Raw genomic sequence first — 26,725 nt, 5'->3', positions numbered from 1 at the left:
TAATATAATTTTAATAAGCCATTTGAATCAATGTACAGAACGGACGCATTGGCTCCTTAAGAGGGAGAGGCGCTCTCTTCTCCCCTCCTAGCTAATGGAGGGGGGTTTGGAGCAGGGGGGACCCCCCTTTATTACATCCAAATGCCTAATAGGAAAGCAGAAAATCCCTTTAACTGAAATCTACAATCAGAGATGTCACCAAACAACTAAGTTCTAATTGTGTAACCGTCAACTGAGCTCCGATTGAGGTAACTGCAAACTAACCGCTTTGGATGTGATTGGAGGATAATATAATTTGCACAAGATAAGTAAATAATATATGATCAAGTCTCATGATACGATGTGTTGAGACCGGACTGCTCCGTCACTCTGGAATCGCTTTGAGTGACAAGACATCTGCGAGGTCTGCGTCCCCCCCCCCAACCCCTGGTTTCCATAACCTCCTGGGAAACTCGCCCCGAATTCCTGAATTCATCATGGACAATCTACCTATTCTAAAAGAGGGTTAACCTTAAAGCCACCGGGCCCCAGTGCAAAATCCGTAACAGGGCCCCCAATTTCTAGGTGTCATTTATTGTACTGCTCCTCATATGGGACACAGAGTCCTAGGGCCCCGCTGCCAACAAAACCTCTGCACCTCCTAGTTACCCCCTGATTACTTGTATAATAAAAAATGTTCTGCAACTTTATAATATACATTGTGTTTTAAGCCTTCAATATTTTTTTTCAATATCACTACTTGCTGTCAGTGAATGGAAATATCTGCACAGGCTAAAAACCTGTGCAGATCATGTCCAACTGACAGTTGCAGGGCTTGCTACAGTGTATCAGAACTCATTGACCTCGGACCCCCCTAGCCTATTAGCCGGGGCAGAGTGCTTCTTTTTCTCTAGACTACCACTGTGCACTAGTCAAGCAGTTCTTCAAGTGACAATATCTCATAGTGGAGGTGCTAAGCAATGGGACATTATCCCCACATCAGCTACAGTAGTTTCTGGGGGCCCTGACTCGGAAAGGTTGCAGAATTTCATTAACGGGGTTGTTTCATGAAGACAGTCCATATCGAAATGCTCTATTATGCCATATGAGCGTCATAACGGAGTGGGGGAGGGGGGGTTATGCCTGGCGGGCTGCTGCTGCGCATGTCAAAACCAGATGTTTGCCAGGGGCTGGCGTGAGCCGGACTGGCAGCGATTAACTCATTGCGGTGGCAGCTACTTCGGTGGCCAATGTAGATTTTTTTGTAACAAGTTATGAAATGATTGTCAGCCCAGTGGTCAAAAACATACAATTATGTGTCTGTTGTGTGCAATAGGGATTTGCTAATTTTTTTTTACAAAAAACATTCACTGGCGACTGTTCACCCTTAGGCCGAGTTCACACGTAAATACTGCAGATTTTCCGCAATGGATTTTTTTTTCAGAAAATCGGCAGCGTAATAGAGTAGCAGCCGAGTGGATAACATTTGAATAAGTCTCATCCACGCGCTGCGTAAATGATGAGCGGAAAAAGCGCTCAGAAATTGACCTGCGATGCGTTTTTTTTAATGTCAATTGAATTTTCGTGGTCGATGCTTTTTTGTCGCAGGTTTTCTCTATTGAATTTAATGGGGAGATGAAACCTGCAACAAATAGTAGATGATGCGGTCTTTGCGTAGAAAAAACTGCGATTCCGGGGCAAAAATAGCAACTCATAAAAAAAAATTAAACCTTCTACTTACCCAGAATTCTGTGCTTCTTCTCCAGTCCGGCCTCCTGGGATGACGTTTCATCTCATGTGACTGCTGCAGCCAATCACAGGCTGCAGCGGTCACATGGGATGAAACGTCACCCCAGAGCTGCAGGACGGCAGAGGGACGCGTCGCGTCGCCATGTATACGAGTAAGTATGAAACTTTTTTTTTTTACATGCATTTTTCCGCAGCAAACATTTTGGCCCAAAAACTGCACCACAATTTGGTGCCGTTTTTTGGACGGAATTCCCTGGGGCGACCAGGACGGATACGCTGTGTACTTTCATGCATCGTATCCGCCCTGTGTGAACATGTTTGAAAAATCGTCCCTATTGTATATATAGGAACAGATCACGGCTTATAGAGGCCATGGCCAACACGAGTGGGGTGCCAGGATTTTTTTTGGAAAGGGAAATGGAGAGAAATATTGTCATTCTATACAGTGGGGAAAAAAAACATAATACCATATAGTACATAATAATGCCATACAGAGAACACATGCCAATGCCAAAATGATAGTCCTAGTAGTGATCAAATAAGAATTATAGTAATAATCCCACAGGTGGCACCAGGACGTAAGTGTAGACTAAAATCTGTGGCAAGGCCGATGAGCCCCCAGGGACATTTGCCCCATTTGCTCATTCTACAATCCGGTCCTGGTTTGGTTGTATTTATAGGATTTTTATATTAAATTGTATGTCCCCAATGTTGGACTACCTGCAAGCTACTGTTCTGTAGATCCCGATGATACCCTTCCGGGTGGCAGCTGAAGCCCGTGCCGGGCCATCACACCCAACGTCCTAATAAGCCACCAAGAATCCTATATGGGAAATACTTCCCGGTTGACGCTGCAGATACTTGGTGAACTCATTGATACTTGGTGAATTCCTCGTAGAAACTCTTAATGAATAATATCCTGAGTTCCTAGATCATCCACGCTCCCTGCACGAGAGGCGCAGGTTATTAGAAACCCCCAGAGCAAGCGAGTGGAACACCAAGGTTAATGGATGACAGAGGATGGGTCTACAGGGAGCAGACAAAGGTTGTCCCGGCCATTGGAAGGAGTCTTGTCCCTATGACCCTCCTCCTCATATCCACAAGAAACCATGGGCTCAGCTATTCCTCAATGACACCTTAGAAGTCGCTACGACCTGGCACAGAGATGTCTATGATCTGCTGTGGGACCGAAAGTACCCGGCAATCTTCCTACCGGCCGCACGAGACCCCTCCATGGCTGCTCAGCTTCTTCTTTGCACTTCAAGTAAGTGAGGGCTGCATGGATCGGTGGTCTGTAACCTATGGCCCTCCAGCTGCTGCACAACTACAACTCCCAGCATGTTTTAGTTTCATACAACAGCTGGCGTACCATAGGTTGGAGACCACCGGCTTTACTGCAAGTGCTGGATTCTGTCACAGTTTGATATATAATTATTACGCTTTCACCCTCCAGCACCTTCTGGTCCAGTCCTCCCTGCTGTGTACCTGCCACAGCCTCTTTCTTCAGCATCGTCCGCTGACGCCCCAAGATCAGAGTAGTTTATTGGCTCGGAGCATCTTCGTCTGTGGTATCGGCACAAGTTTACAAAGTAGTCTGGGAACGAGGTATTGTATTAAACGCAACGGGGCAATATAAAGGGGTTTATTAGTTCATGTCAATTTGGTAAAATCTCTGCACATTCAGTTTACACGCTGCGTAAATACTGCGGATTTTCCGCAACGGAATTCGTTGCGGAAAATCCGCAGCAAATACGGTAGCAGCAAAGTGGATGAGATAAAACAAGTGTCATCCACACGCTGCGTAAATACCGAGTGGAGAAACCGCTTAGAAATTGACCTGCGGTGCGGAATTTTTTCCCGCATCATGTCAATTGTATTTGCGTAATCGCTGCTTATTTGCTGCTGGTTTTCCCCATTGAATTCAATGGGAGGTAAAACCCGCAACAAATAGAAGTTGTTGCGTTTTTTTGCGGCGGGTTTGCAACGATTCGACCGAAAAAACAAACGCAACTCAGGAAAAAACAAACCAACTTATACTTACCCAGAAGTCTGTGTTTCTTCCCCCAGACCGGCCTCGTGGGATGTTTTTTTTGCCCAGGATTCCCTGCGGCGCACAGGTCGGATACGCTGCGTGCTTTTACGCATCGTATCCGCTCCGTGTGAACTCAGCCTTAGAGACTCAAAAACCTATCCTGACCTAGTGCTACCCATAGAGCTGAGGGTTGGTTACAATGTATCAGTGCAAAGAATCCTTTGTCAGCTGAATGCAGCAGCAGCACAAATCTCTTACCTGTCCTGGACTCTAGACTGAGCGCTTCATCTTACACAATATAGCGGTCAGCCAAATGAGCGTTTAGCTGACAACTATGTCCCCCAACCTGCTTAGCTGCCCCCATACAGATTAGAAATCAATGGATCAGACCACTTTTCAGCTAATGTCTACGGCCAGCTTGATACATTGAATCAAACTGCAGATGTGTGAGCAAGAATATGTTTTATGCCTGTTTTCATTCACTGACAGCTAGCAGATCCCTTAAAAATTGTAATGCATTGACACACAAAGTATATAAAAAATGTATCTTAATCAATGTATAGTGAATAGTTCTGCAACTTTCTAATATACTTTGTGTTTTAATCCCTCAATATTTTTTTTAAAATCTCTGCTTGCTGTCAGTGAATGAAACATACTTTGAGGCTGAAACCCTGTTCATCTTGTTACAGCTGCAGAACTTTATATTATACAATGATTAAGCTTTATTTAAATAAGACTAAACTGCAAAATAAATCTCTAAATCTCTGTGGTTCGGGATCAGGTCCATGATTTAATTTTGCGAAGAGCCAAATCCAAGCATCTCCTAGTTTATCCCGTAATCCTGTTAACTATTAGAGCTGCCTTCCCCATTCATTCCTATGTAGGGAGGGGGGCAGTGACCATATCCAAATATAGATGTGACCTTTAGGCTTGTAATGGCCAATTACATCACATATTTTCACATATGGTGATTTAGAAGTTAGTGGTGGCATTCCTGTAATATTTCTGCTGGAGTCTTAGGCAGAAAGTAGACCTATAATTAAATGTTATTTAATGTAAATATGTCCAGATTTATTTTTTCTGATGCCGAGCTCCAAATCCTCTGATTCCCTTCACACAGCCCTTGAGTACAATCATAAAATTCAGTCTTCCTGCAGCCACCACTAGAGGGAGCTCACTGCATAGAGGTTCATGGTGTACTCAATAAAAAAAAAATCATATGCAGTGAGCTCCCCCTAGTGGATATGCCATGTATATCTGAGATGGGAATACTCCTTTAATGACCTTTTAAAGGGGCTGTTCACCTTTTACTCTCATTGGAACATGTCAGATGATAGCATCAGCTGGGGTATTTTAGCACCCACAGAATGAAGGGGCACAGCGTTGAGTCCTTGGCGTTCTCCATATTTTCTACCATTAAAACCAATGGGACTGTAGGAGAGGTTGCCCTAGGCTAAGGAGGGCCCTCCCGGTGGGTCACATGACACTATTTAAAGGCTATGTACATGTTTACAACCATGCATAGTCTTGAATAAAAATCTCTCACCATGGTTACAGACTACAAACAAACCCTGTGTAGTCTGACCCTGCAGTCATGTGTTATTCTGCACCCCCTGCCTCCTCTCCTTGATAACGTTCAGACAGTAACAAAGGAGGAGGATGGAAGAGAGTAACTCATGATTACATTCTTGTTTACATCCAAAGGCTGAAAGCCTGTCATAATCATGTCCAACATACACAGGTGCAGTGCTCGTTACAGTGTATCAGAACTCTCTTGTAATGAATCCTGCACCTGTGATAGTAGAGAACCCCTTTATGTTGGTGGTTTCTTCCAGATAGTTGAAATGTTTTTAACCTTTGTTGTATTTTTGGCTTTGTTATTTTGACGTAATACTAAATGTGACAAATACGTAAAGAATGTTCAGCCCGAAACTTCACAGATTAACTTTTCTGTTTATGAATAAACATATGATCATGTAACTCACTCAGAATATGATGTCATTTGTTGATATGAAACATAAGATATGTAATTATATAGGATTTCTGATTGAATGTGATAAAAAAAAAAAGATCATTAATAATACAAATGACGGTGCTCTGCCGGGGCCCCTGGCTGCTTCTCTGCATCTGTTGTCTACAACTTGTGGCTCTCTAACCATTAGGAAACTACAACTCTCAGCAAGTTGTACTTCCACAACAGGTGGCGAGACAAAGATTGAACTCCATAATAAATGTATTGCAATGTGTAAGCAGTGAGCTCCCCCTAGTGGTGGCTGCAGGGAGGCAGAATTCCATTATTTAAATTAACACTAACTTTTCAAACAACTTATTCTAATCTACTAGTATACCTGATATAGATCAACTTCGTTAATTACTTACTGTTAAAATTTTGTGGTATTATGTATGCAAATTCTGTGTGTAGTTACTGCCACTAGGTGTCTCCTTTCCTGTAATCTGCTGTCCACCCCCTGTTGTCAAGCAAAGCCTGTCCCTCATAAGGGTATGTTCACACGGCTTATTTACGGACGTAATTCGGGTGTTTTACGCCTTGATTTACGTCCGAAAATGCGCCTCGATAGCGTCGGCAAACATCTGCCCATCCATTAGAATGGGTCTTACGATGTTCTGTGCACACGGTCATTTTTTTTACGCGCCGCTGTCAAAAGGCGGTGCGTAAAAAAGACGCCCGCGTCAAAGAAGTGCCTGTCACTTCTTCAGACGTAATTGGAGCCGTTTTCCATTGACTCGATGGAAAAGCAGCTCCAATTACGTCCGTAATGGACGCAGCGAAAAAGCGCCTCAACATGCCATTACGGCTGAAATTACGGAGCTGTTTTCTCCTGAAAACAGCCCCGTAATTTCAGCCATTACGGACGCTGCCGTGTGAACATACCCTTACAGAGCAGAGGAGACAGACTGCAGGAAGTGGGGGGGGGGGTGTCTCTTCACTGCCTGCCAGTGCAAGTCTTTGGAGATGGGAGGGGGGCAGGAGGAGGGAGCAGAGAGAGAAAGACACAGGCTCTCTGCATGTTGTAGTCTATGGAGAGTGGAAGAATGAGCAGGAGCAGAGAGAAAGACATAGACAGCTTCCTGGTAAGATCTATATGTCACCCCAGTGCTGGATTCTCAGCTACACTGCCCATTGCTGCTGTATAATCTCCTCCATGCTGCTGCAGTTTCTTTCATATATATATATATATATATATATATATATATATATATATATATGTATATATATGTATGTGTGTGTAGTAGATAGAGACAGGAAAGCAGGATTCTCTTTTCCTATGTGTGCTGTGTATAGAAGATTGTTATGCTATATGAAGTGTTAGTGGATTTTATATATATGCATTCTAAATGTAAATATTGTCGATTTATTGTATACATTTATTTTTAATCATATTATAGGTTTCTGGATTTATCTGTTTATATTCTGTATTTTACATAAAGAGATACCTAGATATGATCATAAGGAGGGGGGTGCGTGCTGATTTTTTTTTGGGGGGCAATGACATTTCAATATTCAATCAAGATAATGTTAGTGATGTCAGAGCTGCATGTGAAAGGAACATGAGCCAGTGCACAATGTCAGGAGGGTGATATGGACATGTGGAAGGTCACAGATTGGCAGTTTGAGGAAGCAAGGTAAGCCAAGCAGCGCAGAGTATTTTAGGAGGGGAGTGTGATTAACATGTGGGAGGCAGTGACATGTCTTGGTGATGATGATATTGAGGGCAGGATTAAAGGGACAGTTTTATGATGCGATTAGGGGAATGGAGACAAGTGGGAGATCAGAGTCCAGCAGTAGAAGGATCTGGGTTCCCAACAGTGCAGAATAGTGAACCTCAAACTATTGCAGAAAGATTATGGTGACAGGGTGACTCTTCTATAACACAAAGGTCGCACTGTCATCCACCTTGCTTTGTCAGTAGACTCAGTTGATACTTTGTGAACTTTACACTGACCACACAAGCAGCTTTCCTCTTGTTATGTATCACTGAGTAAGGAGACAATCCAGTCATCTGCACTTGTATATTGTGTTACTGTGAATACACAGACTGCAAAGAATCAGACAAACTGGGGTCACCTATAAGAACTGCTGCAGCCAATATTTTTGGGTTAGCGGTGGCATAAATAATATCCCATGAATGTGCCCAATAGTTTTATATTTTTACATTGCTTGGACATTCTTTTCCTCATTCACATTTGGCCAATGGTTTTCTGATTGTGGATATATCCAGAAATGTCGTAGATTCGCACCTGATTGATAAAGTCAATGTAACATTTTTCCCTGTAGTAATAACAGGTCAGACCCGGCGGGAGAAGGATTTTCTAAGGCCTGAGATGTTGCACGCTGCATTGTCAGATCGATCATTTCATCTATTTTATGACATGTGATTTATAAAAGGATATTTCCATCTTTGCCACCATTTTTTATTGTTGCTTCAACACATCTAAATAAGAAATGAGGTAACCTTGTTAATAGTCATGATTTAAAAAAAACAAAACAATTTTGTGTATACAGCTCCTATGCAGATCTATGAGTCTCCATAGTTACAGACTATAAACAAACCCTGTGTAGTCTGATCCTGCCGTCATATTGTCGTCCACCTCTTCCCTACATTTTCCTGACATACATTTGATAGGTTATAAGGAGCAGAGGACAGATAGATGGCAATATAACGGTAGGACCAGAATACAAGGGGTTTGAGTATAGTCTGTAATCACAGATCTGCATAGGAGCTGTAGACACAAAACGATAGGAGAGTTTAAGACTATTTGAAATGTTATATTCATTTAATTTTTAGATGCATTTGAGCAATGCAAAAAAATCTGTCTAGTCTATTGGGCTGAACACATCAGAACACAAATCTCTCTCCTATCCCGTTAGTTTGCTACAATGTATCAGTGCAGGTAAAATATATCAATCTGAAGTCCAGGCTGTTTAGTTCAGAGTATTATCTAGTTGTAGCAAACCCTCAGCTGTGAGATGCATAAGCTCAGGACATGTTTTCAGTCTCTGTATGTAATCAAGAATGTTTCCATTTGCTGACAGCAAGCAGAGATATTGGAAATGATGAGGAATTGAAACACAAATTGTATTAGATAATTGCAGAACTTTTCATGAAATGCTTTAATAGACATAATGTCCTCTCTTTCTTTGTTCTATTCTGGCCAATGGTCCTACCTTATCTTCAGGGTACACCACAATTAGGGGGTGCGGGTCCACATGAACGGTCTAGCGGTCCTCAGAGTGATGATTGGCTAGGACTGCTCCTTGATCAATAACTCTATTTCCCATGATTTAGGTTACCCCTGGTGCAGGCTCCGACCTTCGAGCTGCTGGTCCCGGCTATAATCCTCAGCAAATACTCTGATGTGAATGAAACGAGTGGTGGAGCTGGTGAGTCTCGTGCCGCCATGTAACACAATGAGATACAATGTCAATACGTGGGAGTACATTGTATCACAGGCCCCATGCACACCACCGTATTTTTTCCCTCCCGTAAATACTGGCCGTAAATACGGGTCCGTTGTCATCCGTATTTTTGTACCCATAAAAAAAGGGGGGGGGGCTGGAAATGATGTCACAATCATGTCCAAACCCCTTAAAAGGGTCAAATGATCGCTCAGACGCCATTTTCTCTGCTTCTCTTCATTCAAAAATTGAAATCCCCTGACGTCGCCTAGCAACTCTCCCGTAATTACGGGTGCGCACACGTAGCCACCCGTATTTACGGGAGCCCCATAGACTTCTATGGGCTGCCGTGCCGTTATTACGGCCTGAAATAGGACATGTTCTATATTTTTCAACGGCACGGGCACCTTCCCGTACGCAAATTACGGCGTTTTTCCGGTCGTGTGCATGGGGCCTTACTATGTAGAAGTAGTCTCCAACCTGTGACTCTCCAACTGTTGTGAAACTACAACTCCCAGCATGCCGCTGCCAGGGCATGCTGGGAGTTGTAGTTTTTCAACAGTTGGAGAGCCACAGGCTGGAGACCACCACTATATGGGATAGATTTACAGCTCTTGTTGCTCGGTATGTAATTATTCCCTGAATTTATTGGACGATATACATTGGGATCAACCAAAAGGTTTGCCAGAGGGTAGACCGAATATTTACCTATCTGTCCCCATCTGTCCCCTTGTGTCCCCATCTGTCCCTATACTGCTGAACTCTCTCCTTCCAGATGCTGACGCATCAGTAAATTGTACGGGCAGCTCATGTGAACTGCGGCAAAGTGACCTCCAGCCAATCAGAGAGGTCAGTAGAAAAGAATGATATATATATATTTGGTCATTTGTTTTCTAGATTCTGTTATTGTTATTTTTAGGGTATGAATATTTATACCTTCCATTTTTTTGTATTTAGTAAATGTAATAAATTGTAGATCCCTTTGTTTAGATTAGTATTTACATTGGTACATAAAGAGGTTGAGGGGTACAGCAGGGACCCCCTTTTATCACATAATAGGGCTTTTGGAAAGGGGTTGTCTTCATGTTAGTAAATATATTTTTCGGTTCATTGATGGCCGTTTGAATCCCCTGGGATACAATGTTACTAAATCTGAAATAGTCCAGGGGGTGAATACTTTTCATAGGCGCTGCAAGAAGGGCACAGACATTGGTGAACTAGGAAGATAAAGGGCACGTTCAGACGTGGCGGAATTGCTGTGGAATTCTGCAGCAGACTTTTTTTTTTTCCATACTTTCTGTGGCTTTTTAGGTAACGTAGTGCAGTCGTTGCGGGAAAATACGCCGCGGTGGCGAATTTTCACTCCGCAGCAGGGAAGCAGTGGATTTTCACTGCGGATTTCAGCCTTTGCAATGTAAAGTCTGAAATCTGCAGCAAGTCCGCTGTGATATCCGCAACATCTGAATTGCCTGTCAATTATGCAAATCTAGCTGCAGATTCGTTGCGTAATTGCCACGAATTTGCGGCAAAATCTGCAGTAGAAACTTTCTGCCACCTCCGAATATGGCCGGAGGGGGGGGGGGGATTTTTCACCTATCCGCTGGACCCCCACCGATCGCAGCTGGACTACGTATGCTCCGCCTCTGCTCTATTCAAACTCCTCCTAGTTGCCTTCTTGCGGCTGGAGGGAACAGGGGTCCCCAGTTCTGGCGATCGGTTGGGGTCCCAGCGCTCTGAGACCCCCCACCAATCTAGTATTTTTCACCTGTCCAGTGGATAGATGGAAAATACTGGAAGCTGGAATACCCTTTAAGGAGGTTTGATAGAGACCATGAGGCTGGTATGGGGCCCTTGGAGAGAGGGGGCCCAGCCCTGGTTGGTCCCATCCCTTTTGCTATTGGGTGGTGAGAACCTGTGCTGGACCCTTCTACTGATGAACTGACTTGGGGTGGGGAATTGTCCCAAGGGTCATGGAGGGGGAAACAAACCTCAGGCCCCTTTGTTCTGGGTAGTAAAACATTTGGCCCGTCCTTTTCAGTCACTATTATTATCATCGGCTTTTGCAGGTTTCGGGAGCCCTCCTCGTCACTGGACTCCTGCAGGTTTTCTTCGGAGTCTCTGGACTTTGGGGCTGCATTTTACAGTTTTCTGGCCCGATGGTCATTGCACCAGTGCTCTCCATTATCGGACTTTCCTGTTACAAACCTGCGGCCGTGCTCTGTGCCTCCAACTGGGGTATCTCCATGAGGTGAGTGTTCAAAAAAGTTTTACCTGGTAGCGTGAGAACTTATACTCCAGTCACATACAGAGCTGCATTTATAACACTGCTGTTACATCATGTTTTATACTCCAGCCACATCCAGAGCTGCATTCACAATTCTGCTCTTATATCATGTATTGTACTTCAGTGACATCTAAAGCCACATTTACATTTCTGCTGTTCCTGGACATCATGTTTTATACTCTAGTGACATCCAGAGCTGCTGTTGTACTCAGGGTTATAGATCACACCTCCCTGCTGCCCCCTGCTGGTTTGGTATATTTAAGGAACATCAACCTCTGTTGTGCTTTATAGTAGATGTAGTTTTTATACCAGGCACTCTACACTAGTCTGAAGTAGAAAAGGCTACTTCCCCCACAATGCAATACAACACAGCGTTGACTGATTCGTAGTGGCAATCATTATTTTCTAGGTTAAATTCTGAAATGATGTTTTTTGTGTTGCAGCTTCATTGCAGTAAGTGGATTATTGTCCCAGACCCTCCGCTGCGTGCACGTCCCCCTGTATACCTGCGGAGCGGTGGAGAAGCGGTACGCCCCGGTATTCCGCATGCTCTCTGTAAGTCCACAGATTAGGGACAGTAATGTGCACAAGGCGTTAAACTGAAAAACTCTCATTTACATTTGTCCCTATTTCTTTGCTGTCCTGACAGATTTTCCTCCCTGTTTCTTGCATCTGGATTGTCTGCAGTTTTTGGGTTCATGATCCGGTGGAGTTTACAAGTGACGTCCGTCTGGTACAGAACACATCAGACACGCCGCACCGCACGCTCTCCGCACTTATAGGGAACTCCACACAACCGGCCCCATGGTTTCAATTTCCATATCCAGGTACGAATAATAATCCTATCATGTGTGATACTGTCTGCTGAGCTGCTGTATCTAATCCTATCATGTGTGATACTGTCTGCTGAGCTGGTGTATCTAATCCTATCACGTGTGATACAGTCTGCTGAGCTGTGTATCTAATCCTATCATGTGTGATACTGTCTGCTGAGCTGTGTATCTAATCCTATCATGTGTGATACTGTCTGCTGAGCTGGTGTATCTAATCCTATCATGTGTGATACTGTCTGCTGAGCTGTGTATCTAATCCTATCATGTGTGATACTGTCTGCTGAGCTGTGTATCTAATCCTATCATGTGTGATACTGTCTGCTGAGCTGTGTATCTAATCTTATCATGTGTGATACTGTCTTCTGAGCTGTGTATCTAATCCTATCATGTGTGATACTGTCTTCTGAGCTGTGTATCTAATCCTATCATGTGTGATACTGTCTTCTGAGCTGTGTATCTAATCCTATCATGTGTGATACTGTCTTCTGAGCTGCTGTATCTAATCCTATCATGTGTGATACTGTCTGCTGAGCTGGTGTATCTAAGCCTATCATGTGTGATACAGTCTTCTGAGCTGTGTATCTAATCCTATCATGTGTGATACTGTCTTCTGAGCTGCTGTATCTAATCCTATCATGTGTGATACTGTTTGCTGAGCTGGTGTATCTAAGCCTATCATGTGTGATACAGTCTGCTGAGCTGTGTATCTAATCCTATCATGTGTGATACTGTCTGCTGAGCTGGTGTATCTAATCCTATCATGTGTGATACTGTCTGCTGAGCTGTGTATCTAATCTTATCATGTGTGATACTGTCTTCTGAGCTGTGTATCTAATCCTATCATGTGTGATACTGTTTTCTGAGCCAATGTATCTAAGCCTATCATGAATGATGCTATCTGCTGACCCATTATATCTAAAAATATAATATGTGTGATATTGTCTGGTGAGCCACTGTATCTAAGCCTATCATGTGCTATGCTGTCTGCTGAGCTACTGTTTCTAGGCCTATCATGTAGGATATGGTTTACTGAGCTGATGTATCTAATAAGGCCTCGTGCCCACTTCAGTCTTTTTCTTCAGGGTGCTAGCCGTTTTTCTGACGGCTAGCACCCTGACACATTCATTTCAATGGGGCCATGCACACTTCCGTTTTTTTGACGGTCCCAGTGCTCCGTTCCGACCAAAGTAGAGCATGTCCTACTTTGGTCCGAGATTCCGTGACCATGAGGCCCATAGAAGTCAATGGGGCCGTCAAAAAAACTGAAGGCACATGGAAGGCATCCGTGTGCCGTCCGTGTCTGACGGAGCCGTTGCAACGGCCGGGCGGGCAGAAATACATTACAGATATATTACACTAATCGGCAGCCACTTCTCTCTATCCAGCACTGATAGAGAGAAGAGGCTGCTGATAAAAATAAAATAAAAAGCAGTACCCCGGTCGTTGTCTTGGTGACGAGTCCCTCTTCTTCCTCCAGTCCGACCTTCCTGTATGACGCGGCAGTCCATGTGGCCGCTGCAGCCTGTGATTGGCTGAAGAGGCAGTCACGTGGGATGAAGCGTCATCCCTGGAGGCCGGCCTTCTGACATCATACAGACTTGCGTGACCACCACTACAGCCTGTGATTGGCTACAGCGGTGTCATGGGATGAGGCCGGACAGGAGGAAAATGTGGGGAGTTCTGGGTAAGTATAAACTGATTTTTTTATTTTTTATTTCATAAATTGTATTTTGTGAGCGCCGAGCATGGTCATTCTTCAGCGCTAGTCGCTGTCCAGGGTGCTGAAAGAGTTAATGCCAATCAGTGCAGCCCATTAACTCTTTCAGCACCCTGTACAGTGACTAGCGCTGAACAACCCTGCACTTTCAGCGCCCTGGACAGTACCATGCTCGGCGCTCGGAAACGGAAACACGGGAGTGCACATGGAAATCACACGGCCGCTAAAACGGGTTCATGGACCCGTCAAAAACGGCCGTGAAAACGGTGATGGAAGTGTGCACGAGGCCTAAGTCCTTCATGTGTGATACTGTCTGCTGAGCTAAAGTATCTAATCCTCTCATGTGTGATACTGTCTGCTGAGCTTGTGTATCTAATCCTCTCATGTGTGATACTGTCTGCTGAGCCTGTGTATCTAAGCCTATCATGTGTGATACTTTCTGCTAAGCCGCTGTATCTAAGCTTATCATGAGTGATACTGTTCCAGAAAACCGCACAGAACTACATTCCCCATCATGTAATATCATTGAATAACCTCTTCTCTATGACACTGTTCACACAGGAGCTTTGGGTTGGCCACATCTGAGTCTGGAGACGGCTGGTGTGGGAGCAGCGATGGCCCTGATCTCCAGCCTCTCCTCTCTTGGATCTTACATCTTATGCGCTCGGATGTTGAACTCTCCCCCTCTCCCGTCACATTCATGTAATCGAGGGATCAGTATGGAGGGGATAGGGAATATCTTGTCTGGAATTCTAGGCAGCGTGTGCGGAGCCGGATCCAACATCCCCAGCGCTGGTATCACAGGAGTCACACAGGTATATAAACCTCGTATAAGAGGAAATTGGAATATATGGAGAAATCTCTGTATGTATAAACTGAGGAAACCGAGAACTGGCCGATCATAGAACATACTGATATATTATTATCCATCGGGGGCAGTATTATAGTAGTTATAGTCTTGTATATATAGGAGCAGTATTATAGTAGTTGTATTCTTGTATATAGGGGCAGTATTATAGTAGTTATATTCTTGTATATAGGGAGCAGTATAATAGTAGTTATATTCTTGTATATAGGGGGCAGTATTATAGTAGTTATATTCTTGTATATAGGGGGCAGTATTATAGTAGTTATATTCTTGTATATAGGGGGCAGTATTATAGTAGTTATATTCTTGTATATAGGGGCAGTATTATAGTAGTTATATTCTTGTATATAGGGGGCAGTATTATAGTAGTTATATTTTTGTATATAGGGGGCAGTATTATAGTAGTTATATTCTTGTATATAGGGGCAGTATTATAGTAGTTATAGTCTTGTATATATAGGAGCAGTATTATAGTAGTTATATTCTTGTACATAGGAGGCAGTATTATAGTAGTTATATTCTTGTATATAGGGGGCAGTATTATAGTAGTTATATTCTTGTATATAGGGGCAGTATTATAGTAGTTATATTCTTGTATATAGGGGGCAGTATTATAGTAGTTATATTCTTGTATATTGGAGCAGTATTACAGTAGTTATATTCTTGTATATAGGGGCAGTATTATAGTAGTTATATTCTTGTATATAGGGAGCAGTATTATAGTAGTTATATTCTTGTATATAGGGGTCAGTATTATAGTAGTTATATTCTTGTATATAGGAGCAGTATTATAGTAGTTATATTCTTGTATATAGGGGAAGTATTAGGGCATGACCACACGTGGCGGATTTCCTCCGCAACTGTCCGCATCAATGCCGCACAGAATCTGCGTTGCAGATTCTGCTGCGGATCTGCACAAAATGTGCAGTAAATTGATGCGGACTAGCTGCTGCGGACTGCGGTAAAAGTACTTCCCTTCTCCCTATCAGTGCAGGATAGAGAGAAGGGACAGCACTTTCCCTTGTGAAAGTCAAAGAAATTCATACTTACCGGCCGTTGTCTTGGTGACGCGTCCCTCCTTCGGCATCCAGCCCGATCTCCCTGGATGACGCGGCAGTCCATGTGACCGCTGCAGCCTGTTATTAGCCTGTGATTGGCTGCAGCCGTCACTTAGACTGAAACGTCATCCTGGGAGGCCGGACTGGAGACAGAAGCAGGGAGTTCTCGGTAAGTATGAACTTCATTTTTTTTTACAGATACATGTATATTGGGATCGGTAGTCACTGTCCCGGGTGCAGAAACAGTTACTGCCGATCGCTTAACTCTTTCAGCACCCTGGACAGTGACTATTTACAGACGTCTCCTAGCAACGCTCCCGTCATTACGGGAGCCCCATTGACTTCCTCAGTCTGGCTGTAGACCTAGAAATACATAGGTCCAGCCAGAATGAAGAAATGTCAAGTTAAAAAAGCAAGACGGATCCGCAGCACACATAACATGTGCATGACAGCTGCGGACTTCATTGCGGAACTTAGAATCTCCATTGAAGTCAATGGAGAAATTCCGCCATGAGTCCGCCACTGCTCCGCAACAGACAGAGCATGCTGCGGACACCAAATTCCGCTCCGCAGCCTATGCTCCGCAGCGGAATTTTACGCCTCGTCTAAACGAACACTGCTAAATTAAAGTGTAAGTCAATGGACAAACGGCTCCGCTGCGGATTAACGCTGCGGAGTGTCCGCAGCGGAATTTAAGTGAAATTCCGCCACGTGTGAACCCAGCCTTATAGTAGTTATATTCTTGTACATAGGAGGCAGTATTATAGTAGTTATATTCTTGTATATAGGAGTAGTATTATAGTAGTTATATTCTTGTATATAGGGGGAAGTATTATAGTAGTTATATTCTTGTATATAGGAGCAGTATTATAGTAGTTATATTCTTGTATATAGGGGCAGTATTATAGTAGTTATATTCTTGTATATAAGGAGCAGTATTATAGTAGTTATATTCTTGTATATAGGGGTCAGTATTATAGTAGTTATATCCTTGTATATAGGAGCAGTATTATAGTAGTTATATTCTTGTATATAGGGGAAGTATTATAGTAGTTATATTCTTGTATATAGGGGAAGTATTATAGTAGTTATATTCTTGTATATAGAAGCAGTATTATATTAGTTATATTCTTGTATATAGAGGCAGTATTATAGTAGTTATATTCTTGTATATAGGGGCAGTATTATAGTAGTTATATTCTTGTATATAGAAGCAGTATTATATTAGTTATATTCTTGTATATAGGAGGCAGTATTATAGTAGTTATATTCTTGTATATAGGGGCAGTATTATAGTAGTTATATTCTTGTATATAGGGGGAAGTATTATAGTAGTTATATTCTTGTATATAGAAGCAGTATTATATTAGTTATATTCTTGTATATAGAGGCAGTATTATAGTAGTTATATTCTTGTATATAGGGGGTAGTATTATAGTAGTTATATTCTTGTACATAGTGGGCAGTATTATAGTAGTTATATTCTTGTATATAGGGGCAGTATTATAGTAGTTATATTCTTGTATATAGGAGCAGTATTATAGTAGTTATATTCTTGTATATAGGGGGTAGTATTGTACATAGGAGACAGTATTATAGTAGTTATATTCTTGTATATAGGGGGCAGTATTATAGTAGTTATATTCTTGTATATAGGGGCAGTATTATAGTAGTTATATTCTTATATATAGGGGCAGTGTTATAGTAATTATATTCTTATATATAGGGAGCAGTATTATAGTAGTTATATTCTTGTATATAGGAGCAGTATTATAGTAGTTATATTCTTGTATATAGGGAGCAGTATTATAGTAGTTATATTCTTGTATATAGGGGTCAGTATTATAGTAGTTATATTCTTGTATATAGGAGCAGTATTATAGTAGTTATATTCTTGTATATAGGGGAAGTATTATAGTAGTTATATTCTTGTACATAGGGGGCAGTATTATAGTAGTTATATTCTTGTATATAGGGGGAAATATTATAGTAGTTATATTCTTGTATATAGGGGGCACTATTATAGTAGTTATATTCTTGTATATAGGAGGCAGTATTATAGTAGTTATATTCTTGTATATAGGGGCAGTATTATAGTAGTTATATTCTTGTATATAGGGGCAGTATTATAGTAGTTATATTCTTGTATATAGGGGCAGTATTATAGTAGTTATATTCTTATATATAGGGGCAGTGTTATAGTAGTTATATTCTTGTATATAGGAGCAGTATTATAGTAGTTATATTCTTGTACATAGGGGGCAGTATTATAGTAGTTATATTCTTGTATATAGGGGCAGTATGATCGTAGTTATATTCTTGTATATAGGAGCAGTATTATAGTAGTTATATTCTTGTACATAGCGGGCAGTATTATAGTAGTTATATTCTTGTATATAGGGGGCAGTATTATAGTAGTTATATTCTTGTATATAGGGGCAGTATTATAGTAGTTATATTCTTGTATATAGGGGGCAGTATTATAGTAGTTGTATTCTTGTATAAAGAGAGCAGTATTATAGTAGCTATATTCTTGTATATAGTGGGCAGTATTATAGTAGTTATATTCTTGTATATAGGGGCAGTATTATAGTAGTTATATTCTTGTATATAGTGGGCAGTATTATAGTAGTTATATTCTTGTATATAGGGGACAGTATTATAGTAGTTATATTCTTGTATATAGGGACAGTATTATAGTAGTTATATTCTTGTATATAGGAGCAGTATTATAGTAGTTATATTCTTATATATAGGAGCAGTATTATAGTAGTTATATTCTTGTATATAGGGGCAGTATTATAGTAGTTATATTCTTGTATATAGGGGCATTATTATAGTAGTTATATTCTTGTATATAGGGGCAGTATTATAGGAGTAATAGTCTTGTATGTAGGGGCAGTATTATATGAGCAATAGTCTTGTATATAGGGACAGTATTATAGTAGTTATATTCTTGTATATAGGAGCAGTATTATAGTAGTTATATTCTTGTATATAGGAGCAGTATTATAGAAGTTATATTCTTGTAAATAGGAGGCAGTATTATAGTAGTTATATTCATGTATATAGGGGGCAGTATTATAGTAGTTATATTCTTGTATATAGGGGGCAGTATTATAGTAGTTATATTCTTATATATAGGAGCAGTATTATAGAAGTTAAATTCTTTTATAATGGGGCAGTATTATAGTAGTTATATTCTTGTATATAGGGGACAGTATTATAGTAGTTATATTCTTGTATATAGGGACAGTATTATAGTAGTTATAATCTTGTATATAGGAGCAGTATAATAGTAGTTATATTCTTATATATAGGAGCAGTATTATAGTAGTTATATTCTTGTATATAGGGGCAGTATTATAGTAGTTATATTCTTGTGTATATATAGGGGAGTATTATAGTAGTTATATTCTTGTATATAGGGACAGTATTATAGTAGTTATATTCTTGTATATAGGAGCAGTATAATAGTAGTTATATTCTTATATATAGGAGCAGTATTATAGTAGTTATATTCTTGTATAATGGGGCAGTATTATAGTAGTTATATTCTTGTATATAGGGGCAGTATTATAGTAGTTATATTCTTGTATATAGGAGCAGTATTATAGTAGTTATATCCTTGTATATAGGAGCAGTATTATAGTAGTTATATTCTTGTATAATGGGGCAGTATTATAGTAGTTATATTCTTGTATATAGGGGCAGTATTATAGTAGTTATATTCTTGTATATAGGGGCAGTATTATAGTAGTTATATTCTTGTATGTAGGGAGCAGTATTATAGTAGTTATATTCTTGTATATAGGGGGCAGTTTTATAGTAGTTATATTCTTGTATATAGGAGCAGCATTATAGTAGTTATATTCTTGTACATAGGAGGCAGTATTATAGTAGTTATATTCTTGTATATAGGGGGCAGTATTATAGTAGTTATATTCTTGTATATAGGGGCAGTATTATAGTAGTTATATTCTTGTATATAGGAGCAGTATTATAGTAGTTATATTCTTGTATATAGGGGGTAGTATTATAGTAGTTATATTCTTGTACATAGGAGGCAGTATTATAGTAGTTATATTCTTGTATATAGGGGGCAGTATTATAGTAGTTATATTCTTGTATATAGGGGCAGTATTATAGTAGTTATATTCTTATATATAGGGGCAGTGTTATAGTAATTATATTCTTATATATAGGGAGCAGTATTATAGTAGTTATATTCTTGTATATAGGGGCAGTATTATAGTAGTTATATTCTTGTATGTAGGGAGCAGTATTATAGTAGTTATATTCTTGTATATAGGGGGCAGTATTATAGTAGTTATATTCTTGTATAATGGGGCAGTATTATAGTAGTTATATTCTTGTATATAGGGGACAGTATTATAGTAGTTATATTCTTGTATATAGGGGCAGTATTATAGTAGTTATATTCTTGTATATAGGGGGCAGTATTATAGTAGTTATATTCTTGTATATAGGGGCAGTATTATAGTAGTTATATTCTTGTATATAGGAGGCAGTATTATAGTAGTTATATTCTTGTATATAGGGGACAGTATTATAGTAGTTATATTCTTGTATATAGGGACAGTATTATAGTAGTTATATTCTTGTATATAGGGGGCAGTATTATAGTAGTTATATTCTTGTATATAGGGGCAGTATTATAGTAGTTATAGTCTTGTATATAGGGGGCAGTATTATAGTAGTTATATTCTTGTATATAGGGGGCAGTATTATAGTAGTTGTATTCTTGTATAAAGAGAGCAGTATTATAGTAGCTATATTCTTGTATATAGTGGGCAGTATTATAGTAGTTATATTCTTGTATATAGGGGGCAGTATTATAGTAGTTATATTCTTGTATATAGTGGGCAGTATTATAGTAGTTATATTCTTGTACATAGGGGGCAGTATTATAGGAGTAATAGTCTTGTATATAGGGGCAGTATTATAGTAGTTATATTCTTGTATATAGGGGCAGTATTATAGTAGTTATATTCTTGTATATAGTGGGCAGTATTATAGTAGTTATATTCTTGTACATAGGGGGCAGTATTATAGGAGTAATAGTCTTGTATATAGGGGCAGTATTATAGTAGTTATATTCTTGTATATAGGGGCAGTATTATAGGAGTAATAGTCTTGTATATAGGGACAGTATTATAGTAGTTATATTCTTGTATATAGGGGCAGTATTATAGTAGTTATATTCTTGTATATAGGGGCAGTATTATAGGAGTAATAGTCTTGTATATAGGGACAGTATTATAGTAGTTATATTCTTGTACATAGGGGGCAGTATTATAGTAGTTATATTCTTGTATATAGGAGCAGTATTATAGAAGTTATATTCTTGTAAATAGGAGGCAGTATTATAGTCGTTATAGTCATGTATATAGGGGGCAGTATTATAGTAGTTATATTCTTGTATATAGGGGCAGTATTATAGTAGTTATATTCTTGTATATAGTGGGCAGTATTATAGTAGTTATATTCTTGTACATAGGGGGCAGTATTATAGGAGTAATAGTCTTGTATATAGGGGCAGTATTATAGTAGTTATATTCTTGTATATAGGGGCAGTATTATAGGAGTAATAGTCTTGTATATAGGGACAGTATTATAGAAGTTATATTCTTGTTAATAGGAGGCAGTATTATAGTCGTTATAGTCATGTATATAGGGGGCAGTATTATAGTAGTTATATTCTTGTATATAGGGGGCAGTATTATAGTAGTTATATTCTTATATATAGGAGCAGTATTATAGAAGTTAAATTCTTGTATATAGGAGGCAGTATTATAGTAGTTATATTCTTGTATATAGGGGACAGTATTATAGTAGTTATATTCTTGTATATAGGGACAGTATTATAGTAGTTATATTCTTGTATATAGGGGACAGTATTATAGTAGTTATAGTCTTGTATATAGGGACAGTATTATAGTAGTTATAATCTTGTATATAGGGAGCAGTATTATAGTAGTTATATTCTTGTATATAGGAGCAGTATTATAGTAGTTATATTCTTGTATATAGGGACAGTATTATAGTAGTTATATTCTTGTATATAGGAGCAATATTATAGTAGTTATATTCTTGTATATAGGGGCAGTATTATAGTAGTTATATCCTTGTATATAGGAGCAGTATTATAGTAGTTATATTCTTGTATATAGGGGCAGTATTATAGTAGTTATATTCTTGTATATAGGGGCAGTATTATAGTAGTTATATTCTTGTATATAGGGGCAGTATTATAGTAGTTATATCCTTGTATATAGGAGCAGTATTATAGTAGTTATATTCTTGTATATAGGGGCAGTATTCTAGTAGTTATATTCTTGTATATAGGAGCAGTATTATAGTAGTTATATTCTTGTATATAGGGGGTAGTATTATAGTAGCTATATTCTTGTACATAGGAGGCAGTATTATAGTAGTTATATTCTTGTATATAGGAGCAGTATTATAGTAGTTATATTCTTGTATATAGGAGCAGTATTATAGTAGTTATATTCTTATATATAGGGGCAGTATTATAGTGGTTATATTCTTGTATATAGGGGGCAGTATTATAGTAGTTATATTCTTGTATAATGGGGCAGTATTATAGTAGTTATATTCTTGTATATAGGGGACAGTATTATAGTAGTTATATTCTTGTATACAGGGGCAGTATTATAGTAGTTATATTCTTGTATATAGGGGGCAGTATTATAGTAGTTATATTCTTGTATATAGGGGCAGTATTATAGTAGTTATATTCTTGTATATAGGGGGCAGTATTATAGTAGTTATATTCTTGTATATAGGGGCAGTATTATAGTAGTTATAGTCTTGTATATAGGGGGCAGTATTATAGTAGTTATATTCTTGTATATAGGGGGCAGTATTATAGTAGTTGTATTCTTGTATAAAGAGAGCAGTATTATAGTAGTTGTATTCTTGTATAAAGAGAGCAGTATTATTGTAGTTATATTCTTGTATATAGGGGGCAGTATTATAGTAGTTATATTCTTGTATATAGTGGGCAGTATTATAGTAGTTATATTCTTGTATATAGGGGCAGTGTTATAGTAGTTATATTCTTGTATATAGTGGGCATTATTATAGTAGTTATATTCTTGTACATAGGGGGCAGTATTATAGGAGTAATAGTCTTGTATATAGGGGCAGTATTATAGTAGTTATATTCTTGTATATAGGGGCAGTATTATAGTAGTTATATTCTTGTATATAGTGGGCAGTATTATAGTAGTTATATTCTTGTACATAGGGGGCAGTATTATAGGAGTAATAGTCTTGTATATAGGGGCAGTATTATAGTAGTTATATTCTTGTATATAGGGGCAGTATTATAGGAGTAATAGTCTTGTATATAGGGACAGTATTATAGTAGTTATATTGTTGTATATAGGGGCAGTATTATAGAAGTTATATTCTTGTAAATAGGAGGCAGTATTATAGTAGTTATAGTCATGTATATAGGGGGCAGTATTATAGTAGTTATATTCTTGTATATAGGGGGCAGTATTATAGTAGTTATATTCTTATATATAGGAGCAGTATTATAGTAGTTATATTCTTGTATATAGGGGGCAGTATTATAGTAGTTATATTCTTGTATATAGGGGGGCAGTATTATAGTAGTTATATTCTTGTATATAGGGAGCAGTATTATAGTAGTTATATTCTTGTATATAGGAGCAGTATTATAGTAGTTATATTCTTGTATATAGGGAGCAGTATTATAGTAGTTATATTCTTGTATATAGGGAGCAGTATTATAGTAGCTATATTCTTGTATATAGGGGGCAGTATTATAGAAGTTAAATTCTTGTATATAGGAGGCAGTATTATAGTAGTTATATTCTTGTATATAGGGGACAGTATTATAGTAGTTATATTCTTGTATATAGGGACAGTATTATAGTAGTTATAGTCTTGTATATAGGAGCAGTATTATAGTAGTTATATTCTTGTATATAGGAGGCAGTATTATAGTAGTTATATTCTTGTATATAGGGGGCAGTATTATAGTAGTTATATCCTTGTATATAGGAGCAGTATTATAGTAGTTATATTCTTGTATATAGGGGCAGTATTATAGTAGTTATATTCTTGTATATAGGGGGCAGTATTATGGTAGTTATATTCTTAACATTGGTTAATCCTGATTTATCTATTTGTTTTCAGGTGGGCTCCCGCCACTCTGCCCAACTAAGTGCATTACTGTTCGTTCTTCTGGGCTGCTCTCCAAGGTTGGCGCAGCTCCTGATGACTATCCCGTCTGCTGTCCATGGTATGATCAATGACACCATGAATCATAGTCTCAATTATACTGAATACCATTATAAAATAATCTGAAGTAACATTGTGCAGCAGCGTATCTGATCCTGCAATGTGTGATACTGAGAGTCACAGAATATTTTTATATGATGGGGTTGTTGGATCAGTATTGTCAGAGGATCATGGAACAGAAGTCTCGGGTTATGAGATTATAACTTGCTTTTGCAGGGGGTACTCTCTCTCTGACGTTCTCCATGGCAGTGGGTGGTGGAGTCTCCTTCTTCCAGTATGCGGATATAGACTCGGGAAGGAACATCTTCATTGTAGGCTTCACCATGTTCATGGCTTTGTTGGTTCCACGCTGGCTTAATGCTGTACCGTCAAAGCTGGACACAGGTGAGACCAAACGCTAATGTCCTTCGACATTGAAATAACTGACCTGGTCATGGCCATAGACTCATACTTCTCTTTCTTCTTTCCCTTTCTAGGCTGGCCTGCTCTGGACATGCTCTTGTTGTCACTTCTTACCACTCCTATATTCCTGGGGGGGTTATTCTCATTTATTTTGGACAACACAGTAGAAGGTGAGAGCAACCAAAGTCCCAACATACTCATAGTGCGAGAACCTTGTTGCAATTGTGGCATCTGCTGCAAATACGCAGCAAAATCTGCAGCAAAATCCTCCACAAATTGCTGCAGATTGTGGACATACCCTTAAAGGGAAACTCTAGTAAAACAAAAACACACAATAAAAATAAAAATCTCTATTGCTATTATTTATTGGGGACTTCAGCCTTTTTTTTTTCGTGGGTTGTTTTGCAAAGTACGACCCCAATATGTACAAGACCCTGCGGGACATGGCCTAAGCTTCACGCTCCAGTAGAGACCTGCTTGTGTCTTTCTGCAGGAGCTGGTGGCAAGTGATGTGCCAGCCGCATATCCACTCACATCTGTATTGTGCATATCCTGTTAAACGGGTTTTCTGGGACTATGACATTGGTGGCCTATCCTTAGGATAGGCCATCAATATCTGCACGGTAGGGTCCGCCCCGCCAATCAGCTGAATAAAGAGGCCGCAGCCCTGCATTTCATTATTGTTTACCAGGCACGGCGCCACACCTTTGGTTGTGGCTCTGCCTGGTACTGCAGCTCTGGCGCATTTCCTTGAGATCTGTAGCCCCTTTATTTAGTTAATCGGCCACCAGTGGTCAGATATTAATGGCCTGTTCACCTTTGCAACTAGTCTTTATTGCTCCGAAACAATATAATGAAGCAACTTCGCATAGTGTGTTAGTTAAAAATCTATTACCGTTTTGTGTATACAGCTTCTATGCAAACCTAGGTGTCTCCATGGTTACAAGCTATAAATAAATCCTGTTTAGTCAGTTCTTGCAAACATTCTGCCTACTTATTAAATGTATGTTAGGAAAAAGTAGAGAACAGATGGAAAGGAGTGTGACTGCAGGGTCAGACTACACAGAGTTTGTTTGTAGTCTGTAACCATGGAGACACATAGGTCTGCATTTGCAAAGCTGCTTCATTTTTTTTCTTTTCGACCACTTTTTTTCTGTTTTAATCTTGGCTACATTGTTGCAGTCGTCTTATTGGGGTCAGTTTATAATGATACAATCAAAAATAGACTATTAATTTATTCTCTTATGCCCAGGAACTCGGCAGGAACGAGGTCTTCATTCGAATGTCTCCTCCTGGGACTTGGCATTCAAAGAAGAGCCGAACAAGAATCAGGAAAGAGAGCTGGCGCAGGCTTATGGGCTCCCTCCTGTATTGGCACGCCTCGTCCCAGCCACATATCCATTTAACCAGCTGTGCCCTCCGCCAGCTCCGTCCATGGTGATTGTGGAAGGAGAAGATGACAAACTTTTATCAGGACGTCCTGTGACTGACGTAGAGCTGGGAAGTATGAGGAGCACGGACAGCCCTGGAGCCCCCGCGTAGTCGTTACTCCAATATTTATAGTGTTGTTTTTCTGATTTTGTTTTTAAAGGTTTCTTTTTTGTTTTTTATGCATCGGACCATGACTGTAAGGCTATGTTCACACGGAGTATTTTGGGGGAGGAATATCTGCCTCAAAGCTCCAAACGGAATTTTGAGGCAGATATTCCTCCCCCAAAATACTCCGTGTGAATAGCAATGATCGCGCCGTTTTTCGCCCGCGACCATTGAGCGCCGCGGGCAGAAAACACGCTTTCTCCTGCCTCCCATTGAAGTCAATGGGAGGTCGGAGGCGGAAGCGCCCGAAGATAGGGCATGTCGCTTCTTTTTCCCGCGAGGCAGTTTTACTGCTCGCGGGAAAAAGACGCCGACGCCTCCCATTGAAATCAATGGGAGGCGTTCTCGGGGAGTTTCTGCCGAGTTTTGCGACGCGGTTTCCGCGTCAATAAACTCGGCAAAAGACCCCGTGTGAACATAGCCTAACTCTTCTTTCTTATAGAGGATTCCTAAGTCCCCCATAGACGGC

General features: G+C 39.7%; 1 protein-coding gene across 1 annotated transcript; it reads left to right on the top strand.

Annotated features, from left to right (window-relative positions):
• Positions 1-2,893: 2,893 nt before the first annotated feature.
• Positions 2,894-26,280, top strand: SLC23A3 (solute carrier family 23 member 3). The gene is made up of 12 exons (XM_075831073.1): positions 2,894-2,992; positions 3,182-3,333; positions 9,070-9,164; positions 9,955-10,028; positions 11,246-11,427; positions 11,907-12,018; positions 12,113-12,290; positions 14,575-14,828; positions 24,154-24,259; positions 24,475-24,642; positions 24,735-24,830; positions 25,913-26,280. Exons 1-12 carry the CDS (start codon positions 2,894-2,896, stop codon positions 26,200-26,202), a joined length of 1,806 nt encoding a protein of 601 aa, XP_075687188.1. The 3' UTR covers positions 26,203-26,280.
• Positions 26,281-26,725: the final 445 nt, after the last annotated feature.

This window comes from Rhinoderma darwinii, chromosome 6 (genome assembly GCF_050947455.1).
Source record: "Rhinoderma darwinii isolate aRhiDar2 chromosome 6, aRhiDar2.hap1, whole genome shotgun sequence".
Lineage (NCBI taxonomy): Eukaryota > Metazoa > Chordata > Amphibia > Anura > Rhinodermatidae > Rhinoderma > Rhinoderma darwinii.
Note: the sequence above shows the minus strand (reverse complement) of the source record. Positions and strands in the feature narration are given on the sequence as shown.